This window comes from Pinus tabuliformis, chromosome 4_1 (assembly GCF_031772625.1).
Source record: "Pinus tabuliformis cultivar Carrire ecotype Pingquan chromosome 4_1, CPIR1, whole genome shotgun sequence".
Classification (NCBI taxonomy): Eukaryota; Viridiplantae; Streptophyta; class Pinopsida; order Pinales; family Pinaceae; genus Pinus; species Pinus tabuliformis.
This window is the reverse complement of record NC_142303.1, coordinates 172,629,355-172,647,032: the sequence shown is the minus strand read 5'-3', so window position 1 is coordinate 172,647,032 and position 17,678 is coordinate 172,629,355. Positions and strand designations below refer to the sequence as shown.

The 17,678-nt window shown below is 38.7% G+C and overlaps 1 protein-coding gene across 1 annotated transcript; it reads right to left on the bottom strand.

Moving 5' to 3' along the window:
* Positions 1-14,060: 14,060 nt before the first annotated feature.
* On the bottom strand, positions 14,061-17,542 carry LOC149174733 (uncharacterized). Its single transcript, XM_089422671.1, has 3 exons — positions 16,194-17,542; positions 14,541-14,585; positions 14,061-14,436 (listed from the first exon to the last, which is right to left on the bottom strand). The coding sequence occupies exons 1-3, from the start codon at positions 16,459-16,461 to the stop codon at positions 14,222-14,224; spliced, it is 528 nt and encodes a 175-aa protein (XP_089278797.1). The 5' UTR covers positions 16,462-17,542; the 3' UTR covers positions 14,061-14,221.
* Between the last annotated feature and the right edge of the window lie 136 nt (positions 17,543-17,678).

Here is a 17,678-nt window from a genome sequence, read left to right as displayed (position 1 = left end):
CTCGCATGCCCTTCGGTCTTATTAATGCAGGGGCCACATTTAAGAGAGCCATGGACATAGCTTTCATAGGGGAGCAAGAAAAATTTGTGGTGTTTTATTTAGATGATATCACAGTCTTTTCTAAGACCGATGAAGAACACATCCTCCACTTATAGCTCACCTTCAAGAAATGCAGGAGGTATAGTATTTCTTTGAACCATAAGAAATCTCAGTTCTCCCTGAGTGAGGGGAAGTTACTAGGACATATAGTAGCGCGGGAGGGTGTGGAGATTGATCCTAGATGGGTAGAAGCCATCAACCATATTCCTCTACCCAGGAATAAGAAATAGGTCCAAGCCTTCCTCGGGATAATAAATTTATTGAGGAGGTTCATACCCAACTATGCAGAAATAGTCAAGGGTATTACACACATGATCAAGAAGGAAAATGAAGTCAGGTGGAGCCCTGCCCCCTGAGATTATTTCATCAGAATTAAAGAAGCTTTGGTTGAAGCCCCGGTACTAGTCAACCCCAACTATTCAATGCCTTTGTACATATTTTCTTTCACCTCTCCACATACAATTGTTGCAGTGCTGCTACAGAAAAATAAAGATGTTTATGAGCAACCCATCGCCTTCTTCAGCCAAGTCCTAAGGGATGTTGAGGTGAAATATAACATATTGGAGAAACAAGCCTCTGCACTAGTCAATGCTTTGAATGTATTTCTTATGTATGTGCTACAATAGGAAATCACAATGTTTGTCCCATTGACAACAGTCAAGGACATCCTGGTGCAAGGAGATAGTGAAGGAAAAAGGGGTAGGTGGATAGCTAAAATACAAGAATATAAGCTAGAAATAAAGCCTACCAAGCTCGTAAAAGGCTAGGGGTTGGCCAAGGTTTTATCTGAATCCAATTGCCAAGATTTAGGGATAAACCTAATCACAGAGGAAGGCAGAGGAGAGGATCATCAATAGGGAAAATTGTAAACATGGAAAATTATCTTGAAGTTTAAAAACATTGGCGAATCTCACTAGTCCCTAATATGCAAACTATAAAATGTTTGTTGATATATTTTTAAAATTATTCAAATTTATAATGATTTTATATATAGTTTCTATATAATGTTGGCAATTTTTAACGTGATATAGTTTGATATTGCAAAATTTGGGCAAATCAATTTTAGAAAAAATGGAAATTGGCGAATCTTTTTTTTTTTTCTAGAAAAATCATGGAAAATTAGCCCACCTACAAATATTAGCCCCTAAAATTTTCCATGATCATCAGAGTGGGATTAAAACATCTGAGTAGAAAATATATGCCAAATATGAGGGGTCACCTTGATATAAGAACATTTTTCACTATCTCTTATTCTTGAGGTGCTCGTTGGGGCTAGATATATCCAAATACTGAAGTAGCAAGCACAAAATACATCATATCCAATGGTCTAATCTACTGGAAGGACCCAATGGCAGCATTGTTTCTATGTTTGGTAGAGGGTGAAACCCATAAGGTGATTGAGGACTTTCATGGAGGAGTTTGTGGAGGACACTACAGCTGGAAGACCACAACACATAAAATCCTCAAGGTAGGATTCCACTGGCCTACACTGTTTGGGAATGTTCATTCCCAGGTAAGGTCATGTCAGAAGTGCCAAGTGTTTGCTGAAAGGCAAAAGATTTCTCCTCTCCCCCTGATTCCAGTACATGTGGAAGAACCTTTCAGACAATGGGGACTAGATCTCATAGGAGAAATAAACCCACCATATAGTGGCCAACACAAGTGGATATTGACTGCCATGAATTATTTCACCATCTGGGTAGAGGCCATCCCAGCCAGAAATGTTAGAGACTCAGTGGTAATCAAATTCATGGAGGAGAACATACTATCTCGCTTTGGGTGTCCTTTCATAATTATCACTGATAATGCTTAGGTCTTCAAATCTGCCAAGTTCACTAACTTTTGCCATAAGTTCAATATCATCATCGGGCACTCCACTGCCTAGTATCCTCAAGGTAATGGCTTGGCTGAGTTCTCCAACAAAATTGTGGTGAGGGTGTTGAAAAATACCATCGTTGAAAATCAGAGGAACTAGGACTCCTAACTGAAGTTTCCCTTATGAGCCAATTGGGTACCATGAGGAAATCACCTTTTGAGCCAGTGTATCGTAAGGTTGTGGTATTCCCGATCCAATTAGCAATGCCAGTGGCGAGATTACTACAAGAAGTAGAGGAAGAGCCAAATGCCTTAACATGAAGGATAAATCAGCTGGTCGAGCTTCATGAGAATAGAGAATAGGTAGGGGCCTAATTATCAAATTACCAACAAAAGATGAAATCCGTATTTGACAAGAAGGCTAAGGATTGACTGCTTCAATCAAGAGATTTAGTTCTCTGCTGGGACGTCCGACAGGAAGACAAAGGCAAACATGGAAAATTCGACCCGCCATGGTTTGACCCTTTCAATATTACAGAAGAAAGAGGAAATAACACATACATGCTTGAGAATCTAGACAATGAATCTCTAGAACTACCAGTAAATGGTCAATTCCTTAAACTCTATTTCCAAAACTAGAGGTACCTGTCTTACACCCATTGTAAATACCGGTATATGTATTGTAATTGTTATATGTAATTTTTAGTTTATGTTGAAAAGTCCATACACATAGATAGTTTGTTTAAAAATTACTCCATGCCCAATGGAAGGAAGACTATTGGTCTGTAGGTTCTCAGCACCTAATGTTGTACAAGTCCTCTTGTACTTCACCCAACTTGTTCCAAGAGTCACACACAATCCATGCCAAACTAACTTACAGACATAAACAAGAAAACAAACCAAAAAGAAAAGCAAGAAGAAGAAGCAAATGTGCATGCAAAGAGAGTAAGCAAGCAAACAAACAAGTAATCAAGAAAACACACAAATAAAGAAGAAAATATGCATGCGAGAAAACAAAGCAAACACTACTCCTACTCCTAAGCTAACAGTGCATGGGCCTGATTACACAAAGTGATATTTCCAATGCAACCATCAGCGCATTGGTCGACCAAAGTTGGTGAAGGCATGGTTCATGAACATCGCAGTTACACAAACCAGCAAGCATGAAATATATAACGATGAAGATGAACACACTCTGAGCTTAAGTGCATCCATAAAAAGGAAGTAAGTGAGAGCGCATGAGATGCACTTTGTGGAATTGCCATGGTGTTGTGCTACACTACGTGTAGATGTTGAGTGTATGCATCCTCTTGACTGTGACATGAAAGAAAACATGAGAAAGGTAGACCGCTTAAGTTTTTCAAGTGTGTTTGCTGTGTAAGATTCCTCCAGTGCATGAGTGATGGGATCATGTAGTTCGAGTGGAGGAAGCAAAATCTGGATGTTTGGTTGATCTTCAATGCAAAGCAGAGAGTGATGAGGAGCCTTACATGTTTCAACAATTTCCTGATCAGAAGTGAAACCAACCTCAGGACAGCGAGGGCCTGACATAACCATCAGCTCGGGCTGAAGTGCCTCGACAGTCTGGGGGGTTTCGACTTCGTCGACATATAGATCATCATAGACCAGTGTCTTAGACAGATTAACAATGATTGAATCAACATCATGATCAGATGAAGAAGTGGAGAGATCACGACAACCAAGATCAAAAAATTCAGGATGTTTTTCGGCATCCTCATGATTTGATGAATTGTGCAGAGGGGTAGATGAGAAGCAAGGATGTTCACCCTCTATGTTTTCAGAAATGACAGATGACAGATTGGACGGATTTTCGGAGGAAGATGTGTCCTCTATGCAATGTAATGATAGACTAGCATCCAAGAACAATCGGAAGTAGAAACATCCAAAAATGATATTTCACAGGGAAAATCAGCAATGGCAGAATAATAAGGGATGTTAGGATAAAGCGGATGAGGCACGGCTGGAAGGGAGTCATCCTTCACCGCTGTTTCTTCTTTATATTCCCGCACACACTCATCATGAATGATGGCGCAGGTTGGCTACATAACACCAACTCCATCAACAAATCGATCCTCGTTCACAATAGGTGATGAGTCAAGAATGGAAGAACACAAGACAGTACAATCTGGAGGATCAACAGAATGTGGGGACGTAGGTTGAGGGAATGAATCCACGTGACAATCGACCTACTTGCAAGCCAAATCTGTTCAGATATGAAGAGTAGGTGGGGTGGCAGGATGTGACAGTTTAACATATGTGCGTGCATAATCTCCCACATCACTCTGCGGTGGTGGAGTTGTCTGATGAGGTGAAGGCGGACAATCACTTGTGACAGCAACTGTGCCTTCCCGTGATTGCGCAGCTCCATCACCGAAGTGCGTTGAGTGGGATCTGAATGATTTCAAGAATTGCAGATTTTCGGATATGTAAATAAGATACTCGAATATTCCATCGAGAAATTCCCAATCAATTTCTTCTTTGGGGAATTAGTATGCAAGATTATGAAAGCGTGTGTAAAACTGCTCAACGGATTCACTGGGTGCTTTTCGTAATTTCAAAATTTCTTTACCGAGTGCTTTATGGTTAAAGTGATTGAAAGAACGGTCTATCTCTGCGACCAGATGAGCAAGAGAATGAATAGATTTTTTAGGCAGTGTGGCACACCAGTGCATTGGGTTCCCTTGAAGCATGTAGACGAACAGCGCGCAGGTCATGTATTCTTCAAAGATTCCATGTCTTTCGCATGAGCCTACAACACCGACCGTGTGCCTAACCAAGGCTACGTGGCCTCCACCATCATATGTTTTATGTGACAAGTTATCTGAGAGCTTTTCCGAGATAATGAAGTCGTTTCCATAAGACATACTTTCCGTAAGAGAAACTATGTAGTTAGTCATGATAAATATGTAGAGATTCAAAACAGATATGAGGACTCAGCTTGTCATCTTGCCCTCCTTCTAGTGCCAAAATGTTGATGGTGCTGGACCCGCCAACATGTTAGGGGATCTCCCTGGTAAGAAGTCCCAATTAAACCTTAGAGAATTTGGTGTAGGATTCCCAGCAGTGGGTCATACGGTATCGCCTTGACCGCGATTTCACACAGAGGCAAGTAAGATGTCCCTATTGGTAGCAAGGGTATGACATATGTAGTAGGTCAAGGAAGGTGCATGAGAGGTTCTAACACATGGAGGGTGAGGTGAGTGCGCCCCTTGGAAACTTGTGATAGCACAAAGTTAAGAAGGGAACACATGAGCAAAGATGCACCACAACATGGAAGGCAAGTTAACTAGCAATCCAAAGTGTTGGTTAAACCAACAGCACATTTCAATAAGATTCGTACATACATATAGAGAAAATAGCTACACATGCATGCGTAAGAAAACAGATACATATATCATTTAGAGTACTCAAGATAGCTGAAATACAATACAACATATGCATGAAGCGTGTTGGTTATGTTATATTAAAGTGTAAGTTCCAATCATACAATACATCCGTGTCCAACCACTAGTTCCCACAGCGGAACATTACAGCCACAACCGCCGCCTCCTCCAAAGAGATATACTAGCTCTGCACAGTGGAGAAGCCAAGGCTCATTACAATACTGTCCAAGATTTCTCTAAGATACTCCTATTGGAAGCCTGGCTGGCCAAAAGCCTTTACAATGAGTTATGAGGGACTATTTATAGCAAAGGGTGGGTTGACCCTTGACATTCCCCGTTGTGACCATTCATCTCCCCTCACGACTCTTCAAATACTCTATGACTATTACATTCAACTATTGACACTTGAACTTCCACTTGACAAGATGTTACATTACAATGCACATGTGCCCATGTGAGACAAAATGGCTTGAGCAAGCCATGCAAGGCATCACTGACACTCGAACCATTGTGGTGAGACAAACTCTTTGACATCCTCGTGATGGTCGAAGGTGGTGAACTGATGCCAATCTTGGTCGTCTGTGATGGTGTCCGTGCACTCAATGGTGACATCTGGCTTAAGCGAACTCTTGCCTTTCTTGCATTTGGGTGCACTGATATGGCTCCTCCATCCAACTCGTCTGATAGCATGTGCATGGTCATCCTGGGTGCGACCGGACCGACAATATGTTGATGCATAGTGTCTACACTGATCTCCAAGCATGTGTTGGTGGCTGTGTGCATTAACTTGTCAAAATACATGTACATATTAAGTCAGACTCGCTTCTTGTCTTCGCCTCGATGAGTGTGCCAAATGGGTGGGATCGCATGCATGCACACAATGACATGCATGATGTTGCATATGTTACATTCCCTTGCATGCGATCGACAACATTGCTCACCATGTCTGCTTCGTGCTAGCTGCTAGGATGGATCTATAACTTGTATGGGTGCGGTTTCATCGGTCTGTGCATGTTGCGCCCCCTACTGTACCTGTTCTTGCTGTAACTCATTCTCTCGTTTGTGCAGTTCTTGTTCTTCCTTGAGTTGCTAATTCATCACCTGAAACTCCTTCTCTATTCCTTTCTCTGTCCTCATGTGATCTTTGTGTTGCGTCATCACCTGGTAGCCTCACTCTCCAAAGATTCTTTTTTCATGAGTGGATCTGCTTTGAACTTGCAGCTTTGCTCTGCCTCTATGCTGTCAACAACATTCCTCTTCCATTCGTCATGCATGGGTGTGTTTCCTTCTGCTACTGCTGATGGTGCTACTCACTGTGATGTTGTTGCCATATCATTTTGATGTCCTTGTTCATGAACAACTTGATGCCTTCATATATAGGCAAGTTCATATACACTTGATCGACTGCATCCCCAAGTGTGCTCTGAACGGTGTCTTCGACTCTACTCTCCTGGAAACCATTGTACCTGTGTTGCTGAGAGGAAGGAAAACACTTGCGATACCTAGAGACATAGCAACACTCATGGCAAGAAATTTATTAGTCAAAAACCAAAACAAACTTGAGAACTGACTTGCAACATACCTGTGTGACTGATCATGAAGGTTGTGCAATTTACACTGGGAGGTCGGGAGACTGACTGCCAAAATAGTGAAAGGCATAGTTCAGGATGTCAAGAGGATGACTGACTACTAGAACTATGCAATGTATAGTCCAACCTGACCTGCTGAGGACTGAAACTGCATAATGCGCAATTTCAATCAATAGTGACATGCAACTAACAAACTGCATTGTGTAGTTTTTGGGGTCAGCAGGACACTGCCTCCAAGAATTGCGCAATTCAAACCTGGAGGTCAGTGTTGGGCCAGAATTGCACAATTTCTGGAGGGAAGGTAGAGCCTTCGCTTCTGGAAATATGTAGTGCTAGTCAGGCAAGGCACGGTCTGGGCCAAGGCAACTTAGACCGACCGACGGGCGACCGAAAACATGAGAAGTGTGAATGCATGATGATATGAGTGCAAACAAGAGTGAATGATCATACATGCAAACAACAAGTGCAGGATTCAGAAAACGGGAAAGCATGCATGTGTGTGAAGCGAGTTGCCGCAACGACGATTGTCCATGTAAAAATAGTGTCATGCATGTGATAGCAGTGAGATGCGAATGAAAACTAAAATGGTGCTTCTACAAGCTAACATAAATCAAAATGATAGCAAGCACTCATTGAAATCAAGTAGACAACACTCACACAAAGCAAAACACAAAAAGCGACAGAAATGCAACACTAAACATGAAAATCGGGCTTACCCCAAACAAATGAGTTGAATGTGCCGACGACTTCTAGATGCATTGTGGGATGTCAGAGCTGCAAGGTCCATGTGAGGAATGAGCTCTGCAACATCCGGTTAATGATTTTGATAAAATCGAGGGTGTGACGCGCATGCCAGAAATCTAGGAAAAGCGACACTCGACGGGGGGTTTTTGAATTGATCCTTACATGTAACCTCCATCTGCTAAAAATAGATCCCTGAATCAAAGGATGCCTTTGCATGCTGCCTTGGGAGAAGTAGTCCATGCATGGAACTCAATTTTGCTCGGTCCTGGAGGGAACTGGTCAACCTGAAGGCACATGCATCGATCTGCGAGCTTGGGATGAAAATCTGCACAGTTTCTAGGCTCAGCGGAGATGGATGTTCCAGAGGGATTGCACAATTTCTAAGAGGAACAAGTGACTATCTCCCAGGATTGTGCAATTTTTAGGCTCAGCTGCTGTCTTGGGTCAAACCTCGTAATTTTCTCAAGGAAGCCTATCTAACTGTATTGCACGATTTCTGAACCCAATAGGTTGCTTGGATGGATTTTCGTAATTTCTTCTAGTTGTTGGGCTGGATGTCCCAGATGGATTGCGCAATTTTTGGGAGCAACATGTGACTATTGCCTAGAATTGTGCAATTTTTGGGCTAAGCAACCATCTTGGGATGAATTGCACAATTTTTTAGAGGAATACTGTTAGGAATAATTTCATAATTCTAGAGACCAGCTGGGTGTCCAGCTAAGTTTGCGCAATTTCTGGAGGGAAGGCTGGTTCCCCTCCAAAATTACGGAATTCCCATAGGGAGCTACTCAATGAGTAATTGACACAAAGTCTGAAAAGCAATATGTGAAGGGGGTGGAACAAACTTACATGCACAGGCTGACAAGGCTCTATGAAACAGCTGAAGCTGATGTGCTTGACAGAGCAAGACATGCTACTGAGGATGGCCGGTAAGAAGGCTCCAAAACGAAGCTAAGGAAAAAATTTGGACGTGGTTGTAGCCGCTACAACAGATCCCAAATTCATGCTTGGAATATGGCATGGGGGTGATTGGAAGAAAGAAATATTTGGTGCAATCCAATCTATGGTCGGGTGGTACATGGAAGTCCTTGACTTGGTTGGCTTTTGCATAATTTAATATGGGCTATTCCTCCCATGTAATTAATGAGCACAATTACTTGTTCTTATAAGGATTTTATGGTTGATTTGTCATGGTTTCTATTATGGTTATATGCTTGGTTATATGATGTGCTCTAGTTATGGCCCTTGTTCATGATTTGATAGTTTATTGAATGGTTAATGAATGCATGGGATAAAAAGTGTTGTTGCAACTAGCTTGAGAGGGAATTGAGCCTTCTTGGTGATTCCCGGATGAGGTTCAAAAGTTTATGATCAGATATGCATTCATGACCTATAGCTTATATGTTTATCATGTGTTTGATGAAATGTCTATTATGTACTAGGCATGTTCTATTCAAGATGTTGTTCAAGTTTTGAATGGTTAGTCTTTTTATCATGTTATTTATGATTCTTGAAAGTTAGCGACAGTTCTGGGCAGTGGTTTAGAGGCTTGCCTGAAAATGTGGGATAGGTCTCACAACCGCATGCTCTAAATTGAGGAATTTCGGTCATAACCACATGCAGGCCAGCTTATGGGTGTAGTTATAACTTTCCAACAACATGCATAGAGTGTCAAGGGTGCGGTTGGGGAGTTTCTCTTGTGAAAAAGAGCTCCAACTCAGGGATCGAACACTTGGGGTGGTTTGCAGGCTCCTTAGTGGTATATAATCCCTTAGTGATGGTTGTAAGTTGCTGGTTATTCGACCCAACTTCCATAACTGGAACTTGGAGGTCGAGTCATATCATAGTAACTCTCAGCTCACATTAACCTTGGAGAGCTTTCCAAAGCGGATAAATGTGGGAGGAGGCATTACAACTAGAACAGATATTACAAACTACAATTTTCTAAAATATGTCAAACTAACTACCATATAAGCCATAAACAATCTTGCTAAAGCCCAAAACATAGATTAGGTTTTTTCTTATACAAAATTACCTAATTTTCATTAATACTATAAACCCTCTAATATATGCCTAATATTCTAAAATTTTTTAAAAACATGAAAAACTAACATAGAGCACAGTGACTGATAATATCCTCTAGAGTTGGGTTTGCTTGTTTTTTTTCTAGTTCATAGCTTCCATCTATTTGTCAAATTGATTATAATTTCTTCTCTTTGAAACTCTTCAGTGGATGAGTTGGATATCATCCTTTGCTTAGAAGTTATAGGATAATCGGCCTTGTGTAAATTTAGAGCCCAATTCCAAAGGAGACTACACTTAACTTTCACTACTTCTAACTACTTCTTCAAATTAAAAAAAGACCACATAATTTCTACCACTTGTGTGGCAATTTGACAATAACCATTTCATGATTTTTTGAGATAAGAATGAGAGTTCTTGACGTATTATAATGCACATGCTCCTCATGACCTCCAAGTTCATGGTATATTTCTTAAATCTCTTTAGAGTCCATTTGATAACCTATATAACAAATTTATTTAAAGAAGGGAATGTGTTGTACTCTCCCCACTATGACTATGCCTCTCCTCAAATCCTTAGCACTCAAATATTACCGAAGTTGAAGAGGTACCAATTAGTGTATCTATTGGATTCCATAGTCGTTGTAGTTACGGAATCTTTAATGGCTCTATAATTTGGGATTTTACTGAGGGGTTGTATCCCCTAAGAGATCCAAAACACCAAGAAAATATTATGCATAAATGACCTTGTTGGGGGATTTAACAATCCACCTACTTAATAAGAAATACCATTATCCATAATGAGTTGAAGCAATAAGCACCATTGAGAGATAAGTGAGTAAGGTTAATGCCTAAAGCATGTGGCTAATGGACTCCCATCCCTTTACAATAGAGTTTGTATAGTTAATAGGATCAATAATGTATGTGAAAACTAATGGAATTCTTGTAGCTTTCCATATGACTTTCCATGTGACGCTTTAAGGCCATTAAACAAGTCATAGTATTAATCAATAAGTTAGGCGATGGATTGTTGGCTTAGTGTGCCATTAACCACTAATTCCTTAATTTTAAAACTTGAACCATAGTTTTACCACTAGTTTACTTCTTGGTTATTTAATGCAAGCCATGTAAAAATTGATGAAGGAGAACAAACATGCTTCCTACTTGCTATGATCATGAATTGAAGTTATGGAATACTCTGATGGATTAGATATTTGTACCATACTGATTTTGGAATATTCTATCACTATAACCTATTAAATATTAATTCCTTTGGTCACTTTAAATCCATGCCATAGAACATAAACTTCTACCTCATTGTTTGAAACATTGTCAAAAACTCAAACATAAACTCAAACATAATACTCTTCAATTGTCTTTCAAAATTGATTATAATCCCTCACACTTTCTCAATTAATTGCCCTTCTCAATTTTATAATAATCCTCACACTTACCATCATATAATAATTTTTTTAGCTATTGAAAAAACAAAACAAACTCAATCTATCATGAAATAGAACACACAAATCATACTTATTTCTTCTTACCTAAGTGGAATGAGCTTTCCACAAAACTCGAATTAGATTTAATGAAGGCCACTCTTTCGTTTATATATGACATTTTTGTATCACTATTCATGACATTATATGACTGGTTATGTATTTGTGCGGGAACATGAATGATTTCCTCTTATCATTTATGCAATAATTTTATTTTAAAAGTAAAGGTTAAGCCTACATTAAACATTGTTATGGGATTACGTAATGTGCAAATCTATAAACACAAATAAAGGTTGTTTACTTATGGGTTATAAAGCTGGGTCAAGTTTTTATGTTTTTATTTAACTTAGTAAATTTTAGGATTAGAATCTTAGTTTAAGTGGATGAATAAGTTTTTCGTTATTAGAATTTAATTTAATATAAAAATTTGGAATATATATATATATATATAATTTCATTTTAATTTTTGATTTACTAAATATTAAAATAATTTATTTTTTTCAAAAAGTGAATTTGAATAAAGGTTTCTCCTTTAAAAGACTTGAACCTTTTGCACACTTATATATTTTAATTTAAGATAAATTTATATTATTTTTTATAATACTATTTATATTATGTATAAATTTGATATCTCTATAGATAAAAATATTTTTATTTTTAATTACACGAAAACTCTTATAATACATACAGCAATATTTGCTTGTGTATGAAATTTTTCTAACATGTTTAATAATTTTATTGATTCTAATTTCTTAATTTGATATGTGTGATGTAGATTTTTTTACAAGTATTAAATTTTTATATGCTTATTAACTAAATTTTAATATGAAATTCAGATATTATGATTATTGATATTAAATTTGAAAATAATAAAATAACACTTACACTAACAAATTAAAAATACTAGTAACAAAAAAATCAATGTCCCCCATAAATAAAATACTTAAATTTCCATCTTAATTTTACAACAAACTTTACATAGCTAGATCAAGCAATTAAAACTAAAAGAAATTTAATTTGTTCTCTAATATGAGGGAGGTAGCAATTCCTTTACTATGGAGTTGACAATGACATGTAAAAACAATATTATTGACCATAGATTATGTGTGCATTATTTTATGTTGAATTGACATGTAAGTTTAATATTGGTTGTAATTCAAATATTTCAATATGCATGTTAAGTAAAAGACTTTAATATCATATCATATATATACATAGAGATATTAATAAGTTTTTATTTCATTAATAAGTTCTTTCTAATTCAAGACATGATAGAGATTTGTCACATTTTAAATGTTGAGGTTTTCCATTACACTAAAACCAGTAGGCAAAGGTAAACTTCCAAACCATTATCATTACCTTTATGAGTGGTCCTAGGGTGGATCCGAGAGTGGTGGTTAGTCCATGTGATCGATTCCAAACGAGGTGAGTGTGAAAATACAACGTTCTCCCTCAAAGGAAAATTAGGGAATCAAACTTAGGCTGGGGAATCAAACCTAGGCCAAGGCTCTGATACCATATTGTAGTTTTCCATTACACCAAAACCAGCAGGCAAAGGTAAACTTCCAAACCATTATCATTACCTTTATGAGTTGTCCAAGGGTGAGGTGAGTGTGAAAATCCAACATTAAAAAATATTGATAATGTCTAGGGCGCTATGGCACTGTGAGCAAGGATGTTGGTCCCAGAGGTTCCTAGTTCAAGTCCTCCCTCGGTGAAAAATGTAATCATATGTAACAATGTGTCAACCTACAAAAAAAAAGGTATGAATAATAAAAATAATTCAATGTAATTTGTGTATATATATAAAGAGATGTAACATTTTAAAAAATATTAATAATAATTTTTTTTACAAATTATATAAAATAAGTGAAAATTAAAATTTCTTATAGTAAAAACATTTTATTAGTGCTTTGTTTAAAATAAAAATAGATCCATCTTATCTCTACAACTACCAAGAGCTCAGAGAAGAATCAAATCTCTCATGTGTAAACTTTTCCTCAAATTTTACACTCAACAAGAGATTTGCATCTTAAAAGATTTGATCCCTCTTAACTCTAAATAAATATAGAATTAATATAAATCTCTGGTGGTTGCATATAGTTCAAATAACTTTATACATAAAAATATTATTTTTAAATTTTATTAAAATCTTAAAAAAAAAATAAACACACATATCATTTTTCTTCCATATATATTATTTTAAGTATTAATTTTTTGTATAGTTTATTAACGAAAATTTTATAGTGTTAAATATGAATAATTATTACTAATATTTTTTAATTTGATAATTGTTTTATATATTTTTTTGAATAAAAAGAAAATTATATTAAAATTAAATTAAATAAATTTTAACTTATTTTTTTCTTATTTGATGTTTATTTATTTAATTATTTATTCAATATTTCATTAAAATATTTAAATTAAATGGTATAATAACTTTAAGGTAATAAACCAATCAAACATAATAAAAAATATAAATATAACACTATCATATCCCAAATCCAATAACCTTAACCATAACAATTTTCCTTAAATAACAATTATTAACTTTATCTCGGATATCCACTGCAAACCGATTCCCTTTACTTTAATACCAAAACCTCAATTTAACTAGGAGAATATATTTTCCCCTTTCAGATAATTGAGTCCTTTCCAACTTGAAAAGCTTACCACCCACAATCAACATATATAATAATGCACAAGCATACACATGAATCATGATTCACAAACAATAGACAATGCAATTTAATGGTGTCTACTCATTTTATTAAAATATAAAACAACATCACAATTTTTGTGAAATGTAATGTATGATTCACCTCTCTTGTGAAACAAGAGTCAGTCATCTATAACACCACTTGAAAGACCATATTCAAGATTGTGAAAGACCTGGAAAACAACATTCATATAAAAGAAATAGGAAAAGGTGAAGTGCCGTTTCTACCTAACTCTGTTCCCAATTCATACAGTCACACATATGGTATCTACAAGCGATTGGGGAACAATTCAAAGACCTGTACTGACTAAAGGCAGTCTAATGTACAAATCTAGACTCCAATTTCAATGGAGGAAGATTTTTCAGTGGAAGTAAATACAGAGCTTTTGAGTGCAGAGGAGAGAGGGGCAGGATCGGCCACGTAGTTTCCATTTCCTTGTGATATGTGAGGAGAAGGTGCGTTTCTCTTCTTGCAGGCATCATATGTCGAGAACAGTACTACTGCTACTGCTATAGCTGTTACCGCCACTCCCGCAAAGAAGTAACCTGCGGTGGAATAAACATATTGAAGTCAGTCTTTCGACCCCACAAAATTGAAATTCACCTTGCCATTAAATTGGAGATGCAGAATAGGAAGAAATTATATTTACCTGTTGCAATCACTGACAATTTTCGATCATCTGTATCTTCAGTACCTGCAAGGAACCAGATTTATTTTTTAACATGGGAAACACATAATATACATAACATGATTCAAGAGTACACTGGAAAATATATCTTTACAGATTGATAAATTAGGGAACAATTGAAGAAATTTTGGGAATATTTCAAAATCTAATGAATAGAAGTAAATTGCTGAAATGAAAAAAAAAAAAAAAAAAAAAAAAAATTGCGTTGAATCTGGTCATCGGAGCGAGGGAGGAGCGGGAGGAGGAGCTTGCAGGTGCGAAGGAGGAGGAGCCTGCGGTCTGAGGGCTTTTGGGTTTTTTGGCAGGAGCAGGAGGACGAGCCTGCGCTGATAGAGGATCGAACCTGGGGCTTTTGGCAGGAGCGGGGGGAGCGGAAGGAGCGACGGTGCTTCGACGCTGTTTCGAGAATCCAGAGCGAAGGAGGAGGAGCATCTGCGGTAAGATCTGAGGGCTTTGGGGTTTTTGGCAGGAGCAGGAGGAGCGGACGGAGCGAGGGAGGAGCGGTCGGAGCGAGGGATCATTCGAGAATTTTTTGGAGGGGAGGTTTTGTGCGCAGGTGTAAGGGAGCAGGAACAGGAGCAGGAGCGCGAGGAACAGGAGCAGGAGCAGGAGTTGGAGCGGGCGAACTGAGAGGAACAGGAACAGGGGATCCGGCAGCCGCAGGGGAGCGAAAGGGAATAGGAACAGGAGCAGCGAGCAGGAGCAGGTGCAGCGAGCAGGAGATCCGGGAGGTGCAGGAGATCCGGGAGGAGCAGGAGCGGGTCGTGAGGAGCGGGCTCCCCTGAGTAGGGCGGCGAGAGGCTAGCAGAGCGGTTTCGTCCTTCAGGCTTCTTTTCTTCTTCTGATCTCTTAGTCTTCTCCGAGCGGGGGCGAGGTGGCTTCCCATGCCGCCTCTGCCCCCGGTTCTCGCCTCTGCTCCGGTGGGTCTTCACCTTCTCGGCGGCAGTTAGGGTTGTTCTGGCCGCGGAATATCCTTTGGAGCGTTGAGGGAACAATGGGCTTTGCTCTGTTTCGTGCCGCTTCTATGGATTTTTCCGTTGGTCTTTTCTGCCGGCAGATGCGGTTGATTGTGGCAGTGATCTTGTTTCTCGTCTGATTTCGAGTGGAGAGTTTGAGGGGGCGGGGAAGGAGTGGCTTCTTGTGCTGCTCTCTTCCTCATTTCGTGCCTCTCCTTATTGTATTGGGCGGTCAGATCTTGCGCTGTCTTCCGTTGCTTATCTGCTTTGTGCTTTGGTGCCATTTCTGCACCTTATAGATGTGTTTGCCATGTTTCTGGGCATATTTGGTCTTTCGGGGCTATATTTGGTGATCTGTTTATACAGATTTGTATGTGGCTCGGTCCACGTTATTGCATATGCTTCTTGCATTTTGCATCATGTAATCTCTTTTTATATGAATATATTATGCTTTTTTCTTCTGAAAAAAAAAGTAAATTGCTGAATTATTTTGAAAATATTCTAAAATTTGCTTACTGATTTTAATAAATTTAAAATATCTCAGAATCTAAATAAACAAAAGCATTCCTAAATATTTCCTGAACCTGCAATGGACTTAAATTCACCAAAATTCAACAAATAATTTAGTAGTAATGAGAAAATTTGGTAAGAAACCCACCAGGTTCGGGGCATTTGTCTGGATATGTATTGCCGTCTGGACAAAAGCAAAGAAATGTCGTCGGTTCCTGCATGCCGTAACCACATCTCCCGTTACTGTGCAGACAAGCTTCACAGCTTTGATATCTGTTGGTGTCGACATGCCATGTTACCTCAAAACCCTCCCATGGAAACGTCTCATTCATATTCATGAAATGCTGATACTCTCTGTGAATTGGCAGTTGAAAATGCGTTTTACAGCGGTGCGTCCCCTTTTCTGGTCTCCGCATATTGTAATACCAATCGTTGCCACATAACTCACCAGATCTTAATGGAAAAAATTATTTAGTGATTTCAGGGCATTCTCCCCAAATTGTGATATTGGTGTACGTATCTGCAATCTGAAAATGAGAGGCAGGAAACCAGAATTGAGAGTAATTGCCTGAAAGATCGCATTTACTGCTCCACAGATTGTTGTTAATAATTCTCATGGAATTATTATTGACACCTCTCATCAAGAAAAAGGGCTCCAGTATCCGATACTCGTCTCCGCCAATATTAATGAGAGGATTGCCGCCCTGGTAATCACAGTGAAGCTGAAAGTCAGGGTCACCACAACCGCTGTTTTTCAACCCGAAAGGGTTCCCGAAATGAAACCTCCCACACTGAGAAATAGCACAAACGTCATAGTAAGAGGCGAGACATAATGATATGGAGGAACAGAGGAAGAGGCAAAGGTAAACTTTGACAGCCATTGAATTTGTAAGAAATAAACTCAGAATTCGCATGCTCTGCTCTTCTAATGGAGATAAAAAGAAAAAATCTTGAAATGCACTAAGAAGACGCAGAGAGATGATCAGACGATCTTGGAGAGCGTGGACGTGAGGGCAAAGACTGCAAGCCATCGGGCAAATTCTTGATTTCTCGCAAATCTTGAAATCTTGCAATGCACTAAGAAGACGCAGAGGAGATGATCAGACGATCTTGGAGAGCGTGGGCGTGAGGGCAAAGACTGCAAGGCAACGAGCAAATTCTTGATTTCTCACAAATCTTGAAATCTTCTTGAAAATATCTTTAAATCTTGAAATCTTCTTGAAAATATCTTGAAATCTTCTAATGGGAAACGGGGCAAAGACTGCAAGGGAAGCAGACTTGGCTTGATTGATTGTCCGAATTATCCGGCCATGTCTGTAATTTCGTCTTTATTTTGACTAATTAAATTCCAGACGCCTTCTCGCATCGGTCCATTCAAAGTTGTGGAAAGATTTAGACTGGAGACTCTTGGAAGCGGTGATGAAAGCTCAACGTCTGGTAGAAATTCATCGGAGCCATCATAATTACCATTCAGGAAATACAGTGGAAAGAACCAAAGTGGTGTAAGGCAGTGTGTCGGAATTTGCCAGGCACTTTAATCATTAAACTGTTTTTTATTGTACCTGCACCCAAGTGGTCCAAAGCACTGTGTTGGACTTTGCCAACTACCATAAACTTTGTTTTTTTATACCTG